The sequence below is a fragment of the Pagrus major genome, chromosome 6 (assembly GCF_040436345.1).
Source record: "Pagrus major chromosome 6, Pma_NU_1.0".
In the NCBI taxonomy this organism is placed as follows: Eukaryota; Metazoa; Chordata; class Actinopteri; order Spariformes; family Sparidae; genus Pagrus; species Pagrus major.
This window is the reverse complement of record NC_133220.1, coordinates 12324057-12344468: the sequence shown is the minus strand read 5'-3', so window position 1 is coordinate 12344468 and position 20412 is coordinate 12324057. Positions and strand designations below refer to the sequence as shown.

Below are 20412 nucleotides of genomic sequence, written 5' to 3'. Positions count from 1 at the left end.
CTCCGAAACTACATAATGCTCCTTCTATGTGAACAGGTTACCTCCTGCACCTCTGGGCTGGATAGGTGCTGCAGCAACCAAGCAACACGACTGTGACTGTTTTAATATTTATAGTGTTGCTAGCGCTGCCAGCTGTGTGTCCCAATCAACACACTGAACACTTCACCTCATAACAGATGTAATTTTCACACCTTACATGCAAACACATGTAAGCTGCTGAATGTATTAAGAGCTTTTTATAGTTTGTGTTTAGTGTAAATGTTCCTTTGAAGGGCACAACAGGGAGTTGTTGTTGCTGATGTCACCGCTGGTAATTATTGCTGTTCCGAACACATAATGCATTGTATGACTGAGCTTTATATTACAGAGGAAACACATAAAAAAATGTGTTGTAATAGGAGCTACACAACACACAAATAAGGAAGTAAAAACAAAAAAACAGCTTAATAGGGTTGAATAGAAATTTATTTGACATTTGCATTACACGCAAAAAAAAAAAGGAAGATAAAGGACCCAGTAAGAGCACATTTTAATCACCTTAAAAACTGTCTGAAGAGTGTGTAGAAAATATGATAACACAATTTCTCTACATTTTGCTGTTAACTAGAAACTAGAAGCCAACCTTAGACCAAAGATCTTCCAAAAAGGAGAAAAAACAGACAGCCGAAAGCACCTTGTTTGGAAATTAGTGAAAATATTGATGAGGAAGAACACTGAGCTGAAAGTATGTTTCCTGTTGTCTTGTTACATTACAGCTGTCTTTTGCTCTCTGTGTTCGTTTGTTGATTCATGAGCATCAGAAGCTTCATTAAAAATAAGCAAGATGCTTTTAACAGTCTTTGTGTTGTTAACCTAATCTTTTACCCCACTTTTCAAGGAAACAAATAACCAATACAATGACCACGGATGTTAAATACATCCTACAAAGAGAAATGTAAGCCAATTCCATCCTCATAGAGCTTATAATGGGCAAAATAACTCAATGATCAACATGTGTTCATTCGTATTAAATACTATGACAGGAATGACATAATGGGACATGTTTTAGAGATGTTAAGTTTTGGCATGTCTGTAGTTTTTCACCTTAGATGCAGAATAAAAATCAAGCCTATATAAGATCTGACACCACATTTTCAATAGTGTCAGGACTTGAAAAGCTGCAATCTGTCCACCAGGAGACAGCAGAGTGACAGACATGACGAAGTCACCCTAGCATCAATTCTCAAAGCACCCGTGAGTGAGATCATGGAGATGCGGGAGAATACATGAGGGAGGAATTAGGTGAGAAAACAGAGAGCCCAAATAGCCTGGGGAGCTATTAGCGCAAACTGTTGACAACATGTAAACAGTGAGCTACTGGAGACTGAAGGGACAAGTTGGGGATCCACACATTGGTGACATTATTAGAGGTCATGTGGGTAATGGGTGTGGGTGTGTGTGTGTGTGTGTGTGTGTGTGTGTGTGTGTGTGTGTGTGTGTGTGTGTGTGTGTGTGTGTGTGTGTGTGTGTGTGTGTTCTGGGTATGTAGAAGTGGGTTTATCAGTCTTAAATGGGTCACAATTTCTGGAGCAATCTAAATATGGAGAACTTTGCTCTGAGTGGTAGTTACTAGAAGTGATAGGGGGTGTGGGTGACCCAGTTGGATGTCTGGTCTTTGGTGCGCTTGGCGGAGCTGTGGGAGGTGAACAGGGACTTGAAGACCTCAGACTTCTCCTCCATGCTCTGGACGGACCTCTTGGTGGCGGAGGTTGTCGAGGACTTGCTGCCTTTGGAAGAGCTGGAGGAGCCTGACGATCCCGAGGGTCCGGCCACAGCTAGGTGAGTAAAATGGTAGTTGGGGAAAACAAAAAAACAGGATAAAGGTAAGAACAAGGAAAAAACAATAAAAAGAATGAGAACATTTTAAAAGGAGTAAGATCTGTTCTAATATTCAAACTGGCATTTTCTCTTTTTTGTCTCTTTGTTTCTGTTCTGAAGTCTTCGTTCTTTTGTTCTACAATAAACAAATGATCTCACTGGAGTGGTGTATATTTACTAACTGGAAAATTGATGTGTTGATGTGAACAAGAGGCCAACTGGGTATTTGAGACGTTCTGTATCCAAACTCAAGTTTTTAAAATGCTCCTTGGTGTTTAAGGTCCCCATTGAACAGATTATATGAATTACTAGATCAGTGATACTCAACATAATCTTCCTTGGCTGTTACTTGGAAGCTGCATATTAGCCTCTCAGCAATTTGGTTCTGCGTGGAAGTGGTGACAATTCTGCAACAGTTTACGTATACCTGACCTGTTGCAACCGGATTCGTCTCTTGGCAAAGAGGAGAGGAGACGGCGAGGCACGAAAGGTTGAAATTGAAAACAGGCAATTCATTGAAAAAAATGGATGGATGAAATGCCTGTGTTTTGCCAACGTCTGTGTTAAATGTTGCCAAATGACAACTGCTGTATGCAGGGTTGCTAATATCAGGTGCCTTTGAGTCAAAACATGCTAGCTGACCCTGACAGCTGAAATATTGATGAAGAAGTTTTTTGTCAGATAAAATTTATGGATTTTAAACTGCTCTCTTCAGAACTGCCTCGCTGTTTGAAGATGTGGAGGTCTCCTTCCAGTGATTCTTGCAGACAGGATTAATGCCATTTTCAAAATTCAGAGAGGTTAAGCCTAAATTTAAGCTTTTCTTGTCTGTATTTATCAGAGAAAAGTACGGTTAGCTACCTGCCTGGCTGCTTTCATCCCCATTTTGTAGCGAGCTCCTCCCTGCTACATCCTCTTGTGTGTCGTCTGCTGGAAGAAACAGAAGTCAGACAGTTTGATTAGGACGGACGGCTCTAGTCAATCTTTTGTTTGTTCAAATAATCAGTAAAAAACTGACTTGATAATGAATTACAAAATGTTGCATAAAATGTTTCGTATTCAAGTTAATTTTCCGATGAACTTTGTTTGTCAACATCCAAATGAATATCATGTTTTGAATCAACCAGAACCCATGTGTCTACATGGAGGTCTGAGCTGAAAATGAGTTTTTGCTTTCATCTCAAAACAAAAGCAATTACATTTACAATCTAAAAAAAGCTTCACACAAGCAGGAAAAAGCTGCACTCAAGCTTTGTTATTTTTATTAGAATAACACAAATAAATGAATGTTTTTCAGCCAACACCCTGTTCTCTTGTGAGGTGAGAGCCCTGTCCCGTCTTGAAGAACTAAACAGGAAACCCCACCAATGCTCTCTGGGGTCAGACAACACTGGACGTCTCTGATCTGAGATTTGTAAACATAGGGCGCAGACTGTAAAATCGCTGTACCTGTTCCAATAACATTATTTAAAGGATTTGCATTTTTTTGCGTATTCGTGCACAGAGCCCGAGAGGAGTCGTAGACAAAAAAAAACAAAAAACAAATTCATGCTTCATACTCTGTCACCGCCCAGATTGAGCCACAAAATCACTTATTAATGGAAAACACACTGTACCTGTATTGGTTAACTGCTGCCTTTACACACAAGACAACTTCTGATCTGGCTGTGTTGGATTAATAAATGTTAACTATCATGTTCACATGTCACTGAGTAATCCAGCCAAGTCGCTTCAATCTGTGTATAATTAACATGACCACAGACTTTCAGATTGTGTGCAGTACATATGACAAAGCCTGCAAAGTCCAGTTTGGCGTGCAGGTGATACGCATTTCCTTCCCACTAAGCTCTGTGGAAAACAGATGCATCCAAATACCAAGCACAGAAGATGTCAGGTGACAGAGTATAGAGAGTGAGGAAGTTAAAGCAGGGTGGAGGCAGGTGGTCTTTAACTGAGACTGATGTTAATGTAATGAGTTGATTCGTTTTACCTTACATGCATAAGTTCACACATAGGGGATACCGGGGATGGTTGTAACAGCATCACTTTCACCAATAAGGGATAACATAAGAGCCATGTGATCAATTTCATGTATAACCACTCCCTCCCTGATCTTGCATGTGCATCTGCTCAGCTGTGAGAGGAAGTGTGCAGATTTAACAGCCAAAACATCAATTTTCAGGTAAGAAAGTAATTTTTTGGACCAAGTCTATATTTTGATTAGTACCGATACTGTTGAAGTTTGAATTAGGTCACTCGTATTAGTTTAAAGAGTAGGTTCGTACGTAAAATGTGATTCATTTCATCCATGCTAATTTCAAACCACCATGCTGATACAGCTAGCTGAACAACGGCTGACAGGAGTGGGGGATGGTTGTGGTGTATAAGAAAATGTTACAACCATTCCCGTAATCACAATTCACATATTTTCTCTATCCTACTCCTTTTTTTTCAGTATGCCAAGACAGTGGGTGAGGAAAACGAATAGGGGTGCATCTGCACATGTACTTAAAGTCGTATCAGATGAAGTGAGGTAGGGAAAAACAGTGAGGTCAGTCGCCAAAGACAACTCCATCTGCTATGTGACACTGAGCAGGTACTGCAAGAAATTGCAAAACCTCAGAGAACAAGGTTCGAGAAAGCTGCTCAGTGTGGGCTATCACAGCGATCAAAAAGTCTTCGATGCACAGCAAGAGGAGGTGTTGACTGGTTACTTGATTGAGGCAGCAGACTTGTACTATGGACTCACTCCATGTGAGGTAGGCCTACTGATCATTTGACAGGTGCAGATTAGTGTGCCCTAAGTAGGAATTAGTTGCATCAGTTCTTTATGTATATGTATTTAGGTGCCATGGGGTACAACTAACTGACTAACTAGTTTTACTTTCTTTTAGGTCAGGAAGTTTGCTTTTTAACTTGCGGTGGAGTACAACATCAAACACCCCCTCAAAAACCTACATACACCTGTCACCACTGTGACTCTGATCATTCTGATTAGATGGATAACACACACAGATTCACACACTCAAGTTCGTGTTTTATCATGACACAGTGTGCATGTTTGTTGATGAACTAATTGTCAAACATGCACACTCAAGTTCATGTTTTATCATGACACAGTGTGCATGTTTGTTGATTAACTAATTGTCAAACATCTTCCTGTAATTTTACGTGGATTATGAGCTACTTCCGACCTCCTGCTGAAGGTTTCCATTTTTATGTGTATAACATTCATAGGTATAATCAGAGTATGTTCTTTAAGAAAGCTCTTCTAACGTTAGGATCCACACCACTGTCACTGTACTTCATTTAGCCATCAGTGATGAGTTATTTTTGTTCTTAGTGAAGCACAGGAAGATGCTTTAGTGTTGGCACATGCACAGTGAACCTATATAGATGCATATTTTGTGGTGTGGTCTCAGTTTTTAGTTCTTCAATCTTACTGTTACAATTGACCCCAGGTTGTGTTACAACATACCCTGGTAGTGGGGTAGGTCGTAACAATGGCACTCCTTGCCTTTGACTTCAAATAATGAATTCTGTGATATAGTTGGAGAAGTTAAAACCATTGCTATTTGTAGTAGACAAATGAGGGTACTTTGTGTCAAAATGTGATTGCCCTACCACGAACATTCTGCAAGTTATAGGAGCTGAGACAAAAAATGTTACAACCATCCCCGGTCTCCTCTACTACTTAATTAAGTTGCGTATGAAACGTCGTCTTTTCCTAAGACCTTACCGAGTAGATTTGTTGCTTATAACTAACCAAACTGTGACCAGAATATGTGTGTTTTTGTTACCATGACGATGAAGGTCCCCTGACTAAGGATCTGCTCCCAACAGACGTGTTGGGAGCAGATGGGAGCTTCCTAATGGGAAGGTTTTGGCATATCACCTGCACACAAGATTGCACATTTCAAAGAGTACAGTCGTGTTATTTGTACACTGATTGATGAGAAATAATCAGTTTATTTTTATAAACGTGTAAATACCTATAATATGGAACCTAATGATAAATTACATTGTGTACTTTTCTACAAGGTGTGACACAAAGATTCTAAATTTATCCGGTCACATCTTCTGGAATGAAGTAGCTGTCCGCAGGATGAACCTCGATTAACCTTTTTATTTTACTGCGCTGCATATCACACGTGGCCAACAACAGGGCTTAAGGAGTGACTTTGTGGTTTTGTTTAGGCAACGAGAGAGAGAGAGAGAGAGAGAGAGAGAGAGAGAGAGAGCAAGAGATTGAAAGCCACAGTCTCACACCAAAAACTATATTAAATTGAGAGCACATATCAAGCAATACCTACGCACAAGTTATAAAATCCATAGCAGGAATTACTAATTCAAGAGCATCTAGTATTAAATGGAGAGAACACAAATTATTTTTTTATTTTCCTACAATGACAACTACAAGTAATACACCTTGCGTCGACAGATCCTGCTATATGAAATATGGCCAATGCTCACACCTTTGAAGCCCCACTGAACTTTCAGACAGAAAAAGGACAATAATGAATTAAACAATGAAAAAGGCACACAAAAGATTAAGACTTAAAAAGGAACTCTTTTTCCAACTCAGACAGTCTGTACGTCTCAATGACAGCAGCACTTGCCACAGCAGCTTTAGCCCATACTTGACCACAACATCCTGATTGCAGCACATACATGCCTACTGCATGACCAGGAATTGTTAAGGAACTTGCTAAATAGCTACTTGTTAAGCAACTCATTAGTTTCATTTTGACAGACGGGTCGAGCCTTATCCAGTGCCTTATGTTCGAAAAAAACTCAAGCAAATCTTCAGTATATGGTCTGTGCTTCTTTAAAATGGTGGCACAGACGGGCATAAGGCTTTTTTCTGGGTCTTTTTCTTGATTTTTCTTGTTCGAGGTAGAGAGTGAGACGAAAAGGGTGTGTAATTAGAAGCCTTTTTCTTTTTGCATAGAGGACTTTAATGCCCAAATCATAGGACTTGTTCAGCCATAAATAAAAAACAAATTGTAGACTCTGCAAACAAATATAAGTCCCTGATGTTGGTCTTGTTTCTGAAGGCACCTGCAACAACTACTGAAGGTAGGAAACTCCTTGGGATTGACTACACATTGTTAGTTTAGCCACTTGGTGCTAATTTGAACACTGTTTATTTAATTATTAATTCATTTGTCTGTAACTGAACTTGAGCTGGAACTAAAATGATGGTAGGGGTTAGAAAAGGCTCGATGTTGTCTCATTAAACATGGCGAGGCTCTTGAACTCAGACCAGAGTCACCCTCAAGGGTATCTTTCCCCTAAAAACTGCCACACATAAACTTGGTTGTTTATCTAGCCCAGCGGTATACCATGAAACAGGCTCGGAGTTAACGTTTAGCTGTGTAAGTAGAATATAGAAACCTGTCTGACACCTAGGTCTTTGTGCTTCAGTCAGCCGTGTCCAGGTAAGATATCCATGCCTGGAGGGGTGATCAGCGAAGGAATCACAACAACAGTTACAAAAGAGACCAAACTCTCTTCCGTCACTACAAGATAAATATTATGTTTCCTGAAAATGTATGACCAAACCAGTTGAGAAAATCATGTCTGACGCATCATAGAAGAACTGTGATAACATGTGGAAGTTATGTAATAGGGACATTGGTCATACCAAAAAAATAAGGAGATGAGATGTGTCAGCTTCCACGTGGCTTATCACAAGTTCTCTACATCATCAGCCTCTGAAATCAGAGTGTAAATATAGCTGTGATGGCTAAAAGACTCAAATAATTTAGATTTTCTCCATAGCAGATGTGGATGTCACATTCTTCTGTTTTATTTTAGCACAGGGTTGCATTTTCCTGTCTTAATATTTAACACACAGATATTTAGTGAGATTTCTTGTGTGTTAAAAGTTTGAATATCCCAGCTTATCCCACAATAGCTCATTCAAAACATTATCCAAATGAACAAGTAAAGGTTCTGGCGGTTGTTAGCTGCTTGTTTTTGTTTATGTAAATGCAACACAGGTTGGTCTTAACGAGCGAACTTTGCCTCAACCAGGCTTTACACAAACCTTTTGATTCTGATGGTGTGGACACGGTTTCAGCTGCTTTGCTCTTCTTTGATTTCTAAAACGGAAAGAGAAATGCATTGATTACAAAACTTTAAAAACCTAAAATTAGAGCTATTTGTAGTGGTTATTGAGTATTTGATTGGATGCATTACTTGACAAAAAATACAGATCTTGTTCCAGTGAAGACAAATAGTTTTTAAAAGCTAACTGGTAAATCACTCTCAAGAACCCAAGAAAATATTTTAGAGTTTACTCAACCCCGACCACCAACTGTTTAAATTAAATCCCACCTTAGTTTTGGCTTTGGTCCGCCTCTCTTCCATCCTCTCCCTCAGCTTCTCCACCTCCTCCTTAGTGCCATTGAGCACAACGACATCCTCGATCTTGAACGGGTCCCCACACTGTAACACAAAAAATGGCAGCCCAGGTAAGAGACACACTGACACAGCAGAAAAACTTTTCCGAACATATGTAAAGACAGTTCATACTTATCATATATCTTTAAAATGGAAGGAATTTATAAGTGTGTTATGTTTTTGGAGTAGTCCTGTCCAACGAGAATGAGAAGGACATTTAATTTGATGAGAGGATTTTTGCAGCACACCAACTTGACAATTCATCACTATACATTTAGGTCTATTTCTCTGATAAGGTTAAGCCAATTCCTAAAAAAAGACCATTCATATACTTCCACACAACATTCAGAAATGTAAACCTCTTTAAAAACTCATAAGCATTAAACATGAATACTGCATGATTGGCATAAAAGTCGTTCCAAAGCAATGTTTTGTACATCCAGATTATTTTCATAATCAACTGCATTTTTTTTGTGCGTGTGTGTAAAACAAATATGTACAATGGGCTCATTGGGCTCAACATTTTTATGAGAACAATCATGAAAGCTCAACAAAGCATCTCCCTGCCAGATTATTTTCCTTTGCTGATAATTTGCATGCAAGGCCGCCTTTGGTTTGCTTTGAGAGGAAAAAACAAAACTCAAAACACAGCGAGGCAGATGGAAACAGGCAAATTGAGTCATCCAGTCAGTCTGTCAGTCATACAAACAAACAGATACGCAATGGTTAATAGCATACAGGGACGCAGTAACCATTTTCAAATATGTTGACTTGCTAAACCATCCAGCCAGGATCACAATGTTATGATAATCAATTAATAATTAATGTCCCCAAATGTGGAAATTTGCTTTTCGGCTTCACAGGTTGATTAAGAAAAAACAAGTTCAAGTAAATCACAGTACATACAACTGCAAATGACACATCATGCACAGTGTAGACACTGCATTAGGTATGTGAGACTATCTGAACCGGATCAGACACAATTCTTGTTTTATATGTTGTCTATTCTATATTTTATCTAAATAATAGCTTTCTTAAACTTGTTCAACAGGAATTTCTCTTGTAAACAGAAACCTGTTTCTCTATCAGTCTAGTTTGTAAACAAACTGTGGCAACTGTTGAATACTGTATTTCACAAAATCACAATCAATTGTTGCTGACCTAACTGAATAACAGAGGATAACACACACAAGTTTTCCCTTTGTATATTAATTCTGAACACTGGAATGGTAGACGCCATGTTTGTAAATTGTTAACATGAATAGAACATCGCAGTGGGTAAAAGGCATTTGGAAACACAGTCTCTGAAAAAACAGTCTGTTGTATTTCCTCTGGAGAGGCTAACCCAAAAATGGATGGCTAAAAATCTCTAAATAATAGTGTGTTATTACTGAAAAATCTTTACTTACATATGCAGCACCACTGCTTCAAAAAAGGGGAGAACACACCCATATCCGAACACAAATATTAAACCCCTGAGTAACCAGCAGGGGATCTATTGTGTTGCCGTAATGCAGGCTCAGTGGGTGTGAACTCCGGCCATGTGCTCTGTTCAACACAAGAGGGATAATCTCAGGAGCTGACCAAGCAGCAAACAAACCCTGTGGCTGCTGCTCTGAAGTCAGTCACTCTGCTGTTGCTATTACCACAAATGACACAGGCCACCGCGAGCTGAGCACCTAATCATCGAGTCAGAGAGCAAGTCAACCAGAATCTTGACAAGGAAACAAGCAGGTGGACTACACAGACGGACAGCACACTGTGGAGAGAGACTGTGGATAATTCAACATGTGCACCTCTAACTGGACGGATGAACTGGAATTAAAACCCATTTAGGAAGAAAAAGAAGAAAGATACCTAAGAAGAAAGAAGCCTGCTGTAAAGGGAGTTTTTTATGACAAATAATGGAAAACAAGATGACATAAAAAGAAAGATGCAACGCACCAGTGAGTAGGAAACTGTGGGAAGGACAGTGGAAAAAACCTTAGGGAGAGAAAGTGTATGTGTGTGTGTGTGTGTGAGATGGGAGTGTGTTCCAGTGAATCAGGTGTGTGCGTGGGTGTTACTGCTGGTAACCAGGCAGGGACAGACCTGGTCTCGTGGGGATGTAGGGGGAGCGACTTCATCAGCAATGAATATAACTAGAGGGAAAAGAAAACCCATACACAAAGCAGTCTGCCTCACTCAGGGTCTCAGAGAACACAGGCTCCCAGGTCACTTGCTGCCAGAAACAACATCAAAACAATCCTGACAACCAAATTTAGCTCATTTAAGAGAAACTGCTCCTGCTGCTGTTGTTCTTGTTGCTGCTGATGATGGTGCCAATGGAAATGACTTGTGCTCTCCACCGGATGCTGGATGGTTTGTTGTTAACAGCTCAGAGTAGCTGCTGAGGTAAAAATGATCAGAACAGGCGCCGATGTGTTTTACTTCTTCTCTGTAAGGACTATAGACTGAACTGCCTGAAAGGTAACTGACTCACCTTGCACTGTGTTTGGCATGCTGTACTGTTATCTGCATGTGTGTTTATATGTGTTGCATTGATACAAGCTTAAGATGTTTGATCTTAACAGCAAACAAACAGTAAAGATAAAATGTAGAATGATTATCACCTGAAGGTTTTTGACTGAGCAAAAAAAATATACCCCTTACTAAAACACTGAGAGGAGCAAGCTATTCCTTATCTATACGCTAGGCTGTAGTCGTTTTTTTTTTCTGTTTGGAAATCTCAAATGATCTTGTCCGAAGGTTAAGATTTCCATGGAAGCCTCCATAGACTTCTGTGGTGTTTGGTGTTTTTCTCAAGAACAATTTGGCTTTAAGAGCAAGGGGGGGTAAATGAGGATGCTTCACTGAGATGGGATGACAAACAGTCCTCAGAGACGTTGTTCTCTGCTCTGAGGAGGGCACTGGGCTATAAGATCATTTTTTTTCCTCTAGCTTCGATTTATGGAAGAAATATTCAGCATTGACGTGAGTCATACAGCTCACTGCATAAAAAATGAAAACAACTTTCGACTTGTCATATCCTGCTCGTTGACACCGCTGTGTAGCTTGCATACGAGCGTGGCTGCATCCTTTACTTTTCCTTGTTCACTTGCTTCAAATGCTAAGTATTATCGAGCAGTATTTCTACTGCATTATTTTGTTCAACTGTTCAAAACTGCGTACCATTTAGTCAAATTTGGACTGCATCAGAATAAAGACAGTAGAAAGGCAAACCTGTGGCAAACCTTTTTTAACAAGAGCAAACTTGATGTCAAGTAGTAAGACGGTTTTGAGAGTAAAGCATACAAATGCTACATTTGCTACGCATCAAACAGTAACTTGGATAATGCGAGACCTCGGGTAAATCATTCAGTAAAACTGGAACCTGACATTACGTATACCAGTTGATTTTAGCAACTGACCTGTTCTGGGTTCATAGCTGGGATCAACTTGTTGAGGTGCCCTGAGAACGCCTTATACAATGAAAATGGTCAGAAAAAGGCTTCATGAGGTTGAATATTTGATTTTGGACTTCAGTATCAAACAAACCCAATACAATTCTCCTTACAAAGTGGTAGGCTTTCAATAGAAAAAATGCCACCTTGGGAGGTTCTAATGGTTCCTATGCGTTTAAAATAACAACGTTTGTTTTAAATAACAAATAGATACACTGCGGATCATCACACTTAATGCTACAGCAGTACAGCCCCTTCTCTCAATTATTCTCCAGTCAGTCTGACACATTTTGGGTATCCTCATATCTCAGAAAAACATGTGGTTTGTTTACATAATGTTATCTGTTGTACCTTGTACATGCAGCTCCTGTAGAATTCAGAAAGAGTTTTCAGATGATCTGCAAAGGCTTGTTCAGTGAGTCTCTATAGCATGTTTCAATTAAAGCTGTAACTGTTGTTTGCCAGTTGTTTTTCAGTGATGAAAATTTGTGAAATTAGCTGTTTAATCTATGAAATAATCAAATACAGCAATTCACGATTACCCACACTTTTATCTCAATGTGTTCTTCTTTTTTCTGCAAAATGTATTGTATGTATAATTTCCTGGATAAGTACACTAAACTACATTCCTTGAGCTAAAAACTGGCCTCATCAATTAGTGCTAACCTACATATTTAACCCTATTTATCATCCCTCAGAGGAACAGCACCCGACTGCAATTAACTGATCTGGATGTCTTTATTGCAGGAGTTTTATCTGTGGAGACGGTGAAGCAGGGCTATTATGCGCCAGCTTGAAGGGACGAAATGCAGCTTCCTGTTGTGCCTGGGGATGAGTATCATTTGTTCAGTCATTTACTTGAAGACCAGGATCCCAACAGAACCAAAGCCCCTAGAGACTCCAGGTTGCAGGCCCTTTGCCGCTGAATGTAAATCTTTTCTGCCGAGCATGGAAACAGGAGTGGAGTGGTACCGCCGTGACTGCCAGGTATGTCATTTTTTTCTATATATATATATATATATATAAATATGTACTTTCTTACTGCTTTTCGTGTTTTAATAGCATGTGCAGTGTTATTATATCTCTGCTCTCTCTCAATAGGTGGAAAGCTACATTCTGAATAGTCGCCTGCAGTGTTCCAATTTGACGAGAGACCTACACTTCATCACAAGTCCTCTGAGCCGAGAAGAGGAGGACTACCCTTTAGCATTCATTGTGACTGTTCACAAGGAGCTGGAGCTTTTTGTGCGCCTGTTGCGTGCCATTTACATGCCACAAAATGTCTACTGCATTCACGTGGATGCTAAGGCACCGTGGGAGTACCAGGCGGCTGTACGGAAGATAGTCAGCTGCTTTGAAAACACCTTCCTCTCCAGCCGCAGCGAGACAGTGACCTACGCTGGGTTTTCCCGCCTGCAAGCAGACGTGAACTGCATGAAGGATCTAGCAAAGTCCACCATAGACTGGAAGAAGGTGGTGAATCTGTGCGGACAGGATTTCCCCGTCAAGAGCAACCTGGAGCTGGTGCGGTACATGCAGAGCAAAGACTGGAGGGACAGAAACATGACGCCTGGGGTCAAGCAACCGGCGTCTATGAGGCACAGGACAGAGCTCCAGCACAGGGAGATCATAGGGTCACATGTAGTTGTGAGGGGGTTTAGACAAAAGAAAGGTCCTCCTCCACACAATATGCAAGTTTATTTTGGAACAGCCTACTATGCTCTCACAAGGGCTTTTGTAGAATTTGTTCTGAAAAGCCAAATAGCCCACGACCTCTTGGAGTGGTCCAAAGACACGTTCAGTCCGGACGAGCACTACTGGGTGACACTCAACCATATCAAAGGTAAACTGCCAGCTTTAAATGGACACTGACATGCAGCAACCTCTACTGCTGCTGACATACACTTATTTTAGTGTGATTTTGAAGTTTAAACAAAAGGAGACATGAGAAACACAAACACAATCATTACAACAAGGTCACACAGCATATTTGATACATAAGAAACTATTTACACTGGCTCACTGACAGGATTTCAAGTATCCATGAGCTGTATGATCTACGAACTAGACATCTAAAGACATTTTAAAAGGGCAGTAACACTAAAAACTAACCAAAAAGCAATATGTTTGAAAATTAAAACCTATTGTCTTCATTAGTGTAGATGAAGCCTTACGCAAAGTATCATTTCCCACACTTGAGTAATGCTTGAGTCACGTCTCAAAAGAAATTTGTGGTCAACTGTGACACCAAAAGTGTTTGTTATTAGGAACTATTGAAAATGCAGAGCTAACCTCATAGGTTACATTAACCTCTGGGTGTTGCTAAAGACGGTGGTTAAAATGCAATTGCTTCTGTGTAGTAGACAGTATTCTTCTGGCAATACATCTGTTCTGAGGAGGCAATTGGGCGTATTGTCTATGTTGTGAAATATCACACTGATCATTTTGTTTAAGATGTTAGCAGTTCTTTCAAAGTCCCTGTGCATTCTTCATTGTTAAGGATTGATGTTTTTAAAGCTATAACTGCTTTAAGAAAATACTAGCCCTGGTTTTGGATGCTTCCCATAGAAGCATGGCTGTGCAGTGCTTAATTGGAGGTGGGAAGCTTAACTAGACAGTGAATGAGGCGAAGAAGACGCAGCGCATGAAAACTTGCTCGGACAAGCTGCACAAAGATGACATTTGTGCTTTATGGTTTCAGTTTTATGAGAGGAAAGGCTTGGAGGAGGATAACTTTGTGGCTGGTTTGCCAAATGCACATCTGGTTACCTTCCCCACAGCCGATAAAGAGTGGCACAGAGCCGCTTCCCTAAGCTTTTCTATGGGGAGCATCCGGGACAGTCTCCCACGCAGTGGATGTGACAGTCCCGAACAGGGCTAAGTAAAACCTTCAAATTCAGTTAGGTCGCATAATCATGATTTATTTTGTCTGGTCATGTGTTTAAAGAAGCTCCAGGCAGCCACATAGATGGAGGTTGGGCAGGAGACATCCGGGCTATCAAGTGGAGGGATCAAGAAGGAGGAACACACAATGGCTGCAAAGGTACAGTGGAGAAGTGCGTGTATAATAATAAGGTCCTATTTTATCAATTAATTACTGAACCACAAGGCTTATCTGTGGGCTAGCTCAAACTTGTCTTGTTCAACCTGTTGTATTTATCATTCTTGATAATAAGGAAATTTTTCAAATTAGTCATATAGTTTATATAATTCAAACAAATTATTGCTTACATACACAGACGAGTACTGATGAATCTTTCTCTTAACATTAGCCTACCTCATACTCTATCTCTGTCCTTCTCTTATGTTTGGCTCAATGGCTTCAGACAGGATTACAGGACCAATAACGGCCCAAGGCAACTCAAGATTTACCCAACAAAAGATGATAAGAGGAATGATATGAGGATTTATCTAACATGATATACTCTCTAATAGGTTTAGTCTGTGTGTTATATGACCTTTTACAGGCCAAGGATGGAATAAATGGGTTTTTTATGCAACAATGAAAACACTCATCTAGCCATCCAACATGAGGTCTACTCAGGCTTAATATCTCCAAGCACAAGACCAAAATTGTTGTCATCATTTTCCAGGGCATTACGTGCGAGATATCTGTATCTATGGAGTGGAAGACCTGCCATGGATCATCAACAGGAACAGCATGTTTGCCAATAAGTTTGAGAGTACCACCTTTCCAGAGGCACTGGACTGCCTGGAGCAGTGGCACAGAATCAAGGTGTTGAACCAGGCAATGGTTCCCATAGAAGCATCGTGGCTGCTGGCCACACAGAGGAACTCAAGCTACTTCAACAGCAGTGCTGGAGCATGAAATCACTGTTGGTATCCTCAACAAAAGTCAGACCACATGCAGTTCAGGTTATTTGCACTTGTTCAGCAGCTGTTGCACTTCCGGACTCTGTAGCGCAGCCAATGCTCACAGATTAATGAACCTGTAAGATGGCTGTTCTTTTTGATAAGTGGAAGACAGTATATATGTCAGATGACAGATGAAAATATCTTTACAGTAAACCAATGCCTTTCCATCAAAAGTACAACGGATAAAAAAAAAAAAAACAACAACATCCAGGTAAATGAAAGATAGTATTTGAGATAACTACGCAACGAAATGTACTAAATTAGCTCCTGAATATGCATTTAACATTTTTTTATTTAATTAAATGTTGAATATTGTTTATTGTGTGGTCCAGTTCAAAAATGCGTTAATAAAACTGTTGTCTGTTTTTCTGTTTTGTTTTGTGTTCTAGGGAGTAGCAAGTGTAAACAAACAAATAAAGACACATTCCCTGAGATGAAACCTATAGCCACGACAGCGGCTCTGTGAGGCTGCACCTTGAGCAAATGCTAACATTGGATGTTTTATCCTGAATTTTTATTGGCAGATGAGTTTTGTAACAGTGACTTGCTTAGGCCTGTCCAACAGTTTACAATTATATGCATCATTTCATGTTACAGATTACTTGGACAGATGCAAAAGTGGCCTCCTAAATGCAAGCAAAGATAAAAACAGCAACACCGATTAAAAAAAAAAGTCCCATGACTTTCTCATGTCCATCAAATTTACCAAGCAATGTCTACACTATGCTGGCCAAATGCGAGTTAAATATAGAAATTGTGCATTTCCTAATAAGCCTATCTCAGAAAACATCTCTGGGGATCGAATCAGTTTCCCACAAGAAGCACTCTAACTTTTCTAATGGTTTCAGACCCTATTTCTGGCGAAGTCAAACAACTGATCTGTGCCAAGATGCATTCAGTTCCACAAAAACAATAGCAGTTACTGGATAGCAGCAGATAGCATCTGCTGTCCACTACCTCATATGGCCTGTGCATGAGAAATTACAGTCACAGCTTAAAAGTTATTTAAAAAGCAGAACCCAAATATACCTCCTCTTATGTGAGATTCTCATGTGGCTCCAGTTGGGTCATTGTCAAAAAACAGCTCCAAAGGAGAAACAGTAAAGCCTACAGTTGGAGGATTTGTAGCAGGTATGTGCAGATTAGTAATTAGTGGCTTTATTGCAGCGGTCGTTTTGGAATACCTATAAAAAATTATTAACACAAAACTGACAATCAAATGACATGCAAACACAATCAGCGCCAAGCTAACAGGAAGATTCTTAAGATAATAACCCGCCATAGTGGTCAGACTGTCTCCTCATATACTGTTATTGATTTTAGACGATGTTGAGTTTTTTTTAGCTCTTTTTTAATACCTCAAAGTGCAAGTGTATTTCATGTTACACAGATTTTCTGGATAGCTGGCACAATTTATCTAAATAGGGTACACTGTTTTGAGATTTCAAAACCTCTTGAGTGCAAAAACGCTACGCTTCAGATCGTCAACACACATTCCTCTCCCTCCAAGTAACAGATTGAGCATCTGGCACCAAGCCAATGTTTGACTGCTACTGTGTTGATATCAAGGCTTCTTATTTAACAAGCATTAGCAGTGAGAGGACTCTGTTTGTGAATGAAACAACCAGAGTTACTGGCAAACACTGAGCGGTCAATCCATTGGTCCTTTAAAAGAAAGCTATAATGGTGACTTGGATGAAAATTGTGAAATACTGCTCACCTTGTGACAGATTTCTGTCTTGACCTCCTTCATGGCTCTGTCGGAAAACACGCAGCCACAGGTTTGCAGGTAACAGAACCTAAACGAGGATTATACATTACATTGGATTATTATTTTTTTATATCCTTTTGGGCCATTTCCTGCACCAAATAAACTGTCAGTACCTGTAAAGTACATGTCTGATTTAAAAATGTGGATGACATTCAATACCTGATTAGTACAAGAAGGGTTCTGTCAATGTTTTTGTAACACATTTTGAACATATGTTGAATTCAATAACATAACGTGATCAACATTGAACTTTCGGTTGTACTTGCTGCATTAAACTTTATGTAGAAAAGCACCACCCTGTTTATTTCATGTAGGTTGTGGATCCTTGAGTTGCTGTTTGTTACCTGTGCTTGCCATTCATCTCCAACCCAACAACAGGGCAGATGAACATGCCACAGTGGATGTCCTCATATCTGTCTCCTTTGGCATTTCTTCTCTCTCCCTCCCACTCAGGGTTATCGGTCAGGTTAAGTTCCTTTATATCCTACAGAGGAGGAAGAAGGATAAAAATGCTTTTAAACGTCGACATTTTGAAATATGGGTTAATATCTGTGTATTATCTTACGCATAGAAAACTTCAGCATTAACATACCCTGATCCCACGGATGTGAACCACAGCCTCAACATTGGGTCTCTCAGCAGTCTTATCCAGAAGGTATTCAATGACAGCATCTTTATTATAGAGCCTGAAACATAACATGGGCCATACTTTAAGAACATATTGTGCTGTTGAGTATCTGTAGGTTGACTGATCATGGCAGGCTCATTAGTTTGCATTTCACTGCACTTTTAACCACCATATGTTATTCAGTCTCACATTACCAAGCCATTAGTCTCTATAAGTGTACCAAAAACCAACTCTCACCTTCCCAGTTCACAGGAAACGATGGGGCGTTTGAGCTTCTCCTGACTCAAGGCACAGTATTTCCATTTGGCAGCCAACTCTGCACTTTTATCAACCTGGACACATGAGCAGGTATGTAAGAGCAAACCAAATACATGCAACAGTGGTTAAATGACCATTTCCTTCATATCTAACGATTAAAACAACAGCTAAGCTAACGTTAGCTAGGTAGTTAGTTGCAACGTTAGCCCGCATACGTATACACAATGCGTCACGGGACAATTCCCATATGTGGCTAGTCTACCTGTAAAAGTGACAAACATACTTAAAATAATTGAATGTGTCATTTAACGCTGACAGACAACTAGCCATAAACCTATGCTAGACTGTTAGCTTAGCTGGCTAACAGTTAGCTAGCAACAAACAGTTATGAATTTGAAAAAAAAGGAAGATAAACTAAGCGTAACCCACCTTCTCGACTTTTTTGGGTCCTTTCACCAACTCGTGTCTTTTGGGAATCGTTCCTCCATCACATCCCATCTTGAAAGCTCACTCGTAAAGTTTTATTATTCGGTTAGCTTGCTACGGTACAAAGCTACACGAGCAGGCAGGAAGTTCCCAGGTTGTAAACAAACAACGAGAGATCTGCAAAGCTCGCGGGATGTGGGGGTGAAAAAAAATTGATGTCGCCCTCTGGTGGCCGAAAGAGCAAAACTCTTCCACTGCATGTTGTAGCTTCAACCACAGAGTGGAAGCATCACTCCAAATATCAGCCGAGTGGTTTGTGCTCAGCATTCAGCACAGATGGAAGCTGAAATTAACCATATGCAAGTTTAAAACACACTTTATTACATTTCATTATCACACAAGGATGTGCAGAGATGAGCATAAGCAACTAATTACCAAGAAGAACTTTTGATAATTACAATCAATATATTCTTCCAGGCACCTTGTACTGTTGTAGCCATGAGTGTAAACATAAAAAAACACACACATCACACAGATGACTTCACTCTTCTACTGCTCATCATCCATCTAGACATTTTCAGTGAGCCATTAAACCCAGAACTAGTAAGTGACATTAGTCTGGCTTTCAGGCTTGATGTCGGAGTGGTCTAAAGATGAAAGTTTCCTTGGAAGATAGTTCAATGAGTGCTAATGAGATCTGTTTCCTGTGCCTTGCAGGCTGCAGATTAGTTTACTATCGACGGTGCTGTCCAAGAGCGACCATTAGTTTGGGGAATACCTCAGTGGAGACATCTCTGGCGGCATGACCAATAATGCGCGTGGAGAAGAAGACTGAAGAAAATACACGGCATTTGACTTCATTTTGGCCGAGAAAGTAGATTTCAGCCTTTTTACGCTCACCGCACGCAAGGCAGCTGCTCTGCGGTTCCCAGAATGTGGGAAAAATGAACAAATACAAACAAAAAAACATTTCTCCATTTTGCCTGTTGGTTCGATTGGTTCTTCCTGTAATTTATAAATTGTGTTATGTGTCTTATTGAATTTCCCCCTTTCTCACACAGAGCTAAATGTTTAGTATGGATTTTCATTAGAGGCAATGGAGTGAAAGCTCTGTTAGCAAACTATCTTTGAGAGAGTGGAGCGCCCCAGGCTTATAGTGCAAACCAACACCTCAGGAACACACAATGCACAATGGCCACTGGACAAAGGGAGACAGAACAATGGTCTTCTATCCCCGTCTTGCGTATTCTGCTGTTTTCAAACCGCAGAGATAGACAGATAGTTGTTTTCCACAATTTATTATAGTTTTGTGTATTCATGCTGGTTTGTACCTGATGCACCTACTACAGAGAGCTCTTCAGAGAAAAGTGGCATATTGTTTCATTTTGCAGAGCCTGTGCTATATATTTTTGAGCTCTAAGTCAGCTATAAACACCAGGTTTTTTGCTGAGTTTTAGGTGTTTACTAACATTCATTTACTCCAATCATCCAGATATCACTGTTTCCATGTAACAGAGAGCCTTGTGTTGACACAGCTCAATTGTCGCAGAAGTACCCTGATGTGACAAAGACAAAATAGCATATTGAAAGTCTTGTTTTCTTTTATGGACGGCAAAAATCGAGAGGATATTTCTCATTGTAGACTACATTTTAAAGGGACAGTTCACCTCAAAGCCAAAAATGCAAATTTTTCTTCTTACCTTGCCGAATTTCTTAGGTAGCGGCTGTAGAGATGGCTGCATCCT

The 20412-nt window shown here is 40.1% G+C and overlaps 2 protein-coding genes across 5 annotated transcripts; one reads left to right on the top strand and one right to left on the bottom strand.

Moving 5' to 3' along the window:
- Window positions 1-447: 447 nt before the first annotated feature.
- Window positions 448-18829, bottom strand: rtf2 (replication termination factor 2). Of its 2 annotated transcripts, none has more exons than XM_073468699.1 (9): window positions 18671-18829; window positions 18221-18315; window positions 17948-18041; window positions 17700-17839; window positions 17305-17383; window positions 8200-8310; window positions 7910-7964; window positions 2719-2787; window positions 448-1814 (listed from the first exon to the last, which is right to left on the bottom strand). In XM_073468699.1, exons 1-9 carry the CDS (start codon window positions 18737-18739, stop codon window positions 1609-1611), a joined length of 918 nt encoding a protein of 305 aa, XP_073324800.1. In that variant the 5' UTR covers window positions 18740-18829; the 3' UTR covers window positions 448-1608. The 2 variants fall into 2 exon arrangements, with proteins under 2 accessions (XP_073324800.1, XP_073324801.1); XM_073468700.1 differs by having other exon boundaries at window positions 2719-2784; window positions 18671-18811.
- gcnt7 (glucosaminyl (N-acetyl) transferase family member 7) lies at window positions 9937-15922 on the top strand. Of its 3 annotated transcripts, none has more exons than XM_073467456.1 (5): window positions 9937-10211; window positions 12456-12695; window positions 12810-13551; window positions 14656-14751; window positions 15302-15922. In XM_073467456.1, the coding sequence occupies exons 2-5, from the start codon at window positions 12492-12494 to the stop codon at window positions 15535-15537; spliced, it is 1278 nt and encodes a 425-aa protein (XP_073323557.1). In that variant the 5' UTR covers window positions 9937-10211; window positions 12456-12491; the 3' UTR covers window positions 15538-15922. The 3 variants fall into 3 exon arrangements, with proteins under 3 accessions (XP_073323557.1, XP_073323556.1, XP_073323555.1); XM_073467455.1 differs by having other exon boundaries at window positions 9937-10659; XM_073467454.1 differs by having other exon boundaries at window positions 9937-10734.
- Window positions 18830-20412: the final 1583 nt, after the last annotated feature.

Excerpts from the sequence above, each read along its gene's own strand:
- gcnt7 (XM_073467456.1), top strand. The coding sequence starts at position 12,492 with ATGCGCCAGCTTGAAGGGACGAAATGCAGCTTCCTGTTGTGCCTGGGG. Across the intron at positions 12,696-12,809 it reads GGTACCGCCGTGACTGCCAG|GTGGAAAGCTACATTCTGAA; the intron begins GTATGTCATTTT and ends CTCTCTCAATAG. Across the intron at positions 13,552-14,655 it reads GACACTCAACCATATCAAAG|AAGCTCCAGGCAGCCACATA; the intron begins GTAAACTGCCAG and ends ATGTGTTTAAAG.
- rtf2 (XM_073468699.1), bottom strand. The coding sequence starts at position 18,739 with ATGGGATGTGATGGAGGAACGATTCCCAAAAGACACGAGTTGGTGAAA. Across the intron at positions 18,316-18,670 it reads GACCCAAAAAAGTCGAGAAG|GTTGATAAAAGTGCAGAGTT; the intron begins GTGGGTTACGCT and ends TCATGTGTCCAG. Across the intron at positions 2,788-7,909 it reads CACACCATCAGAATCAAAAG|CAGACGACACACAAGAGGAT; the intron begins GTTTGTGTAAAG and ends TGTTTCTTCCAG.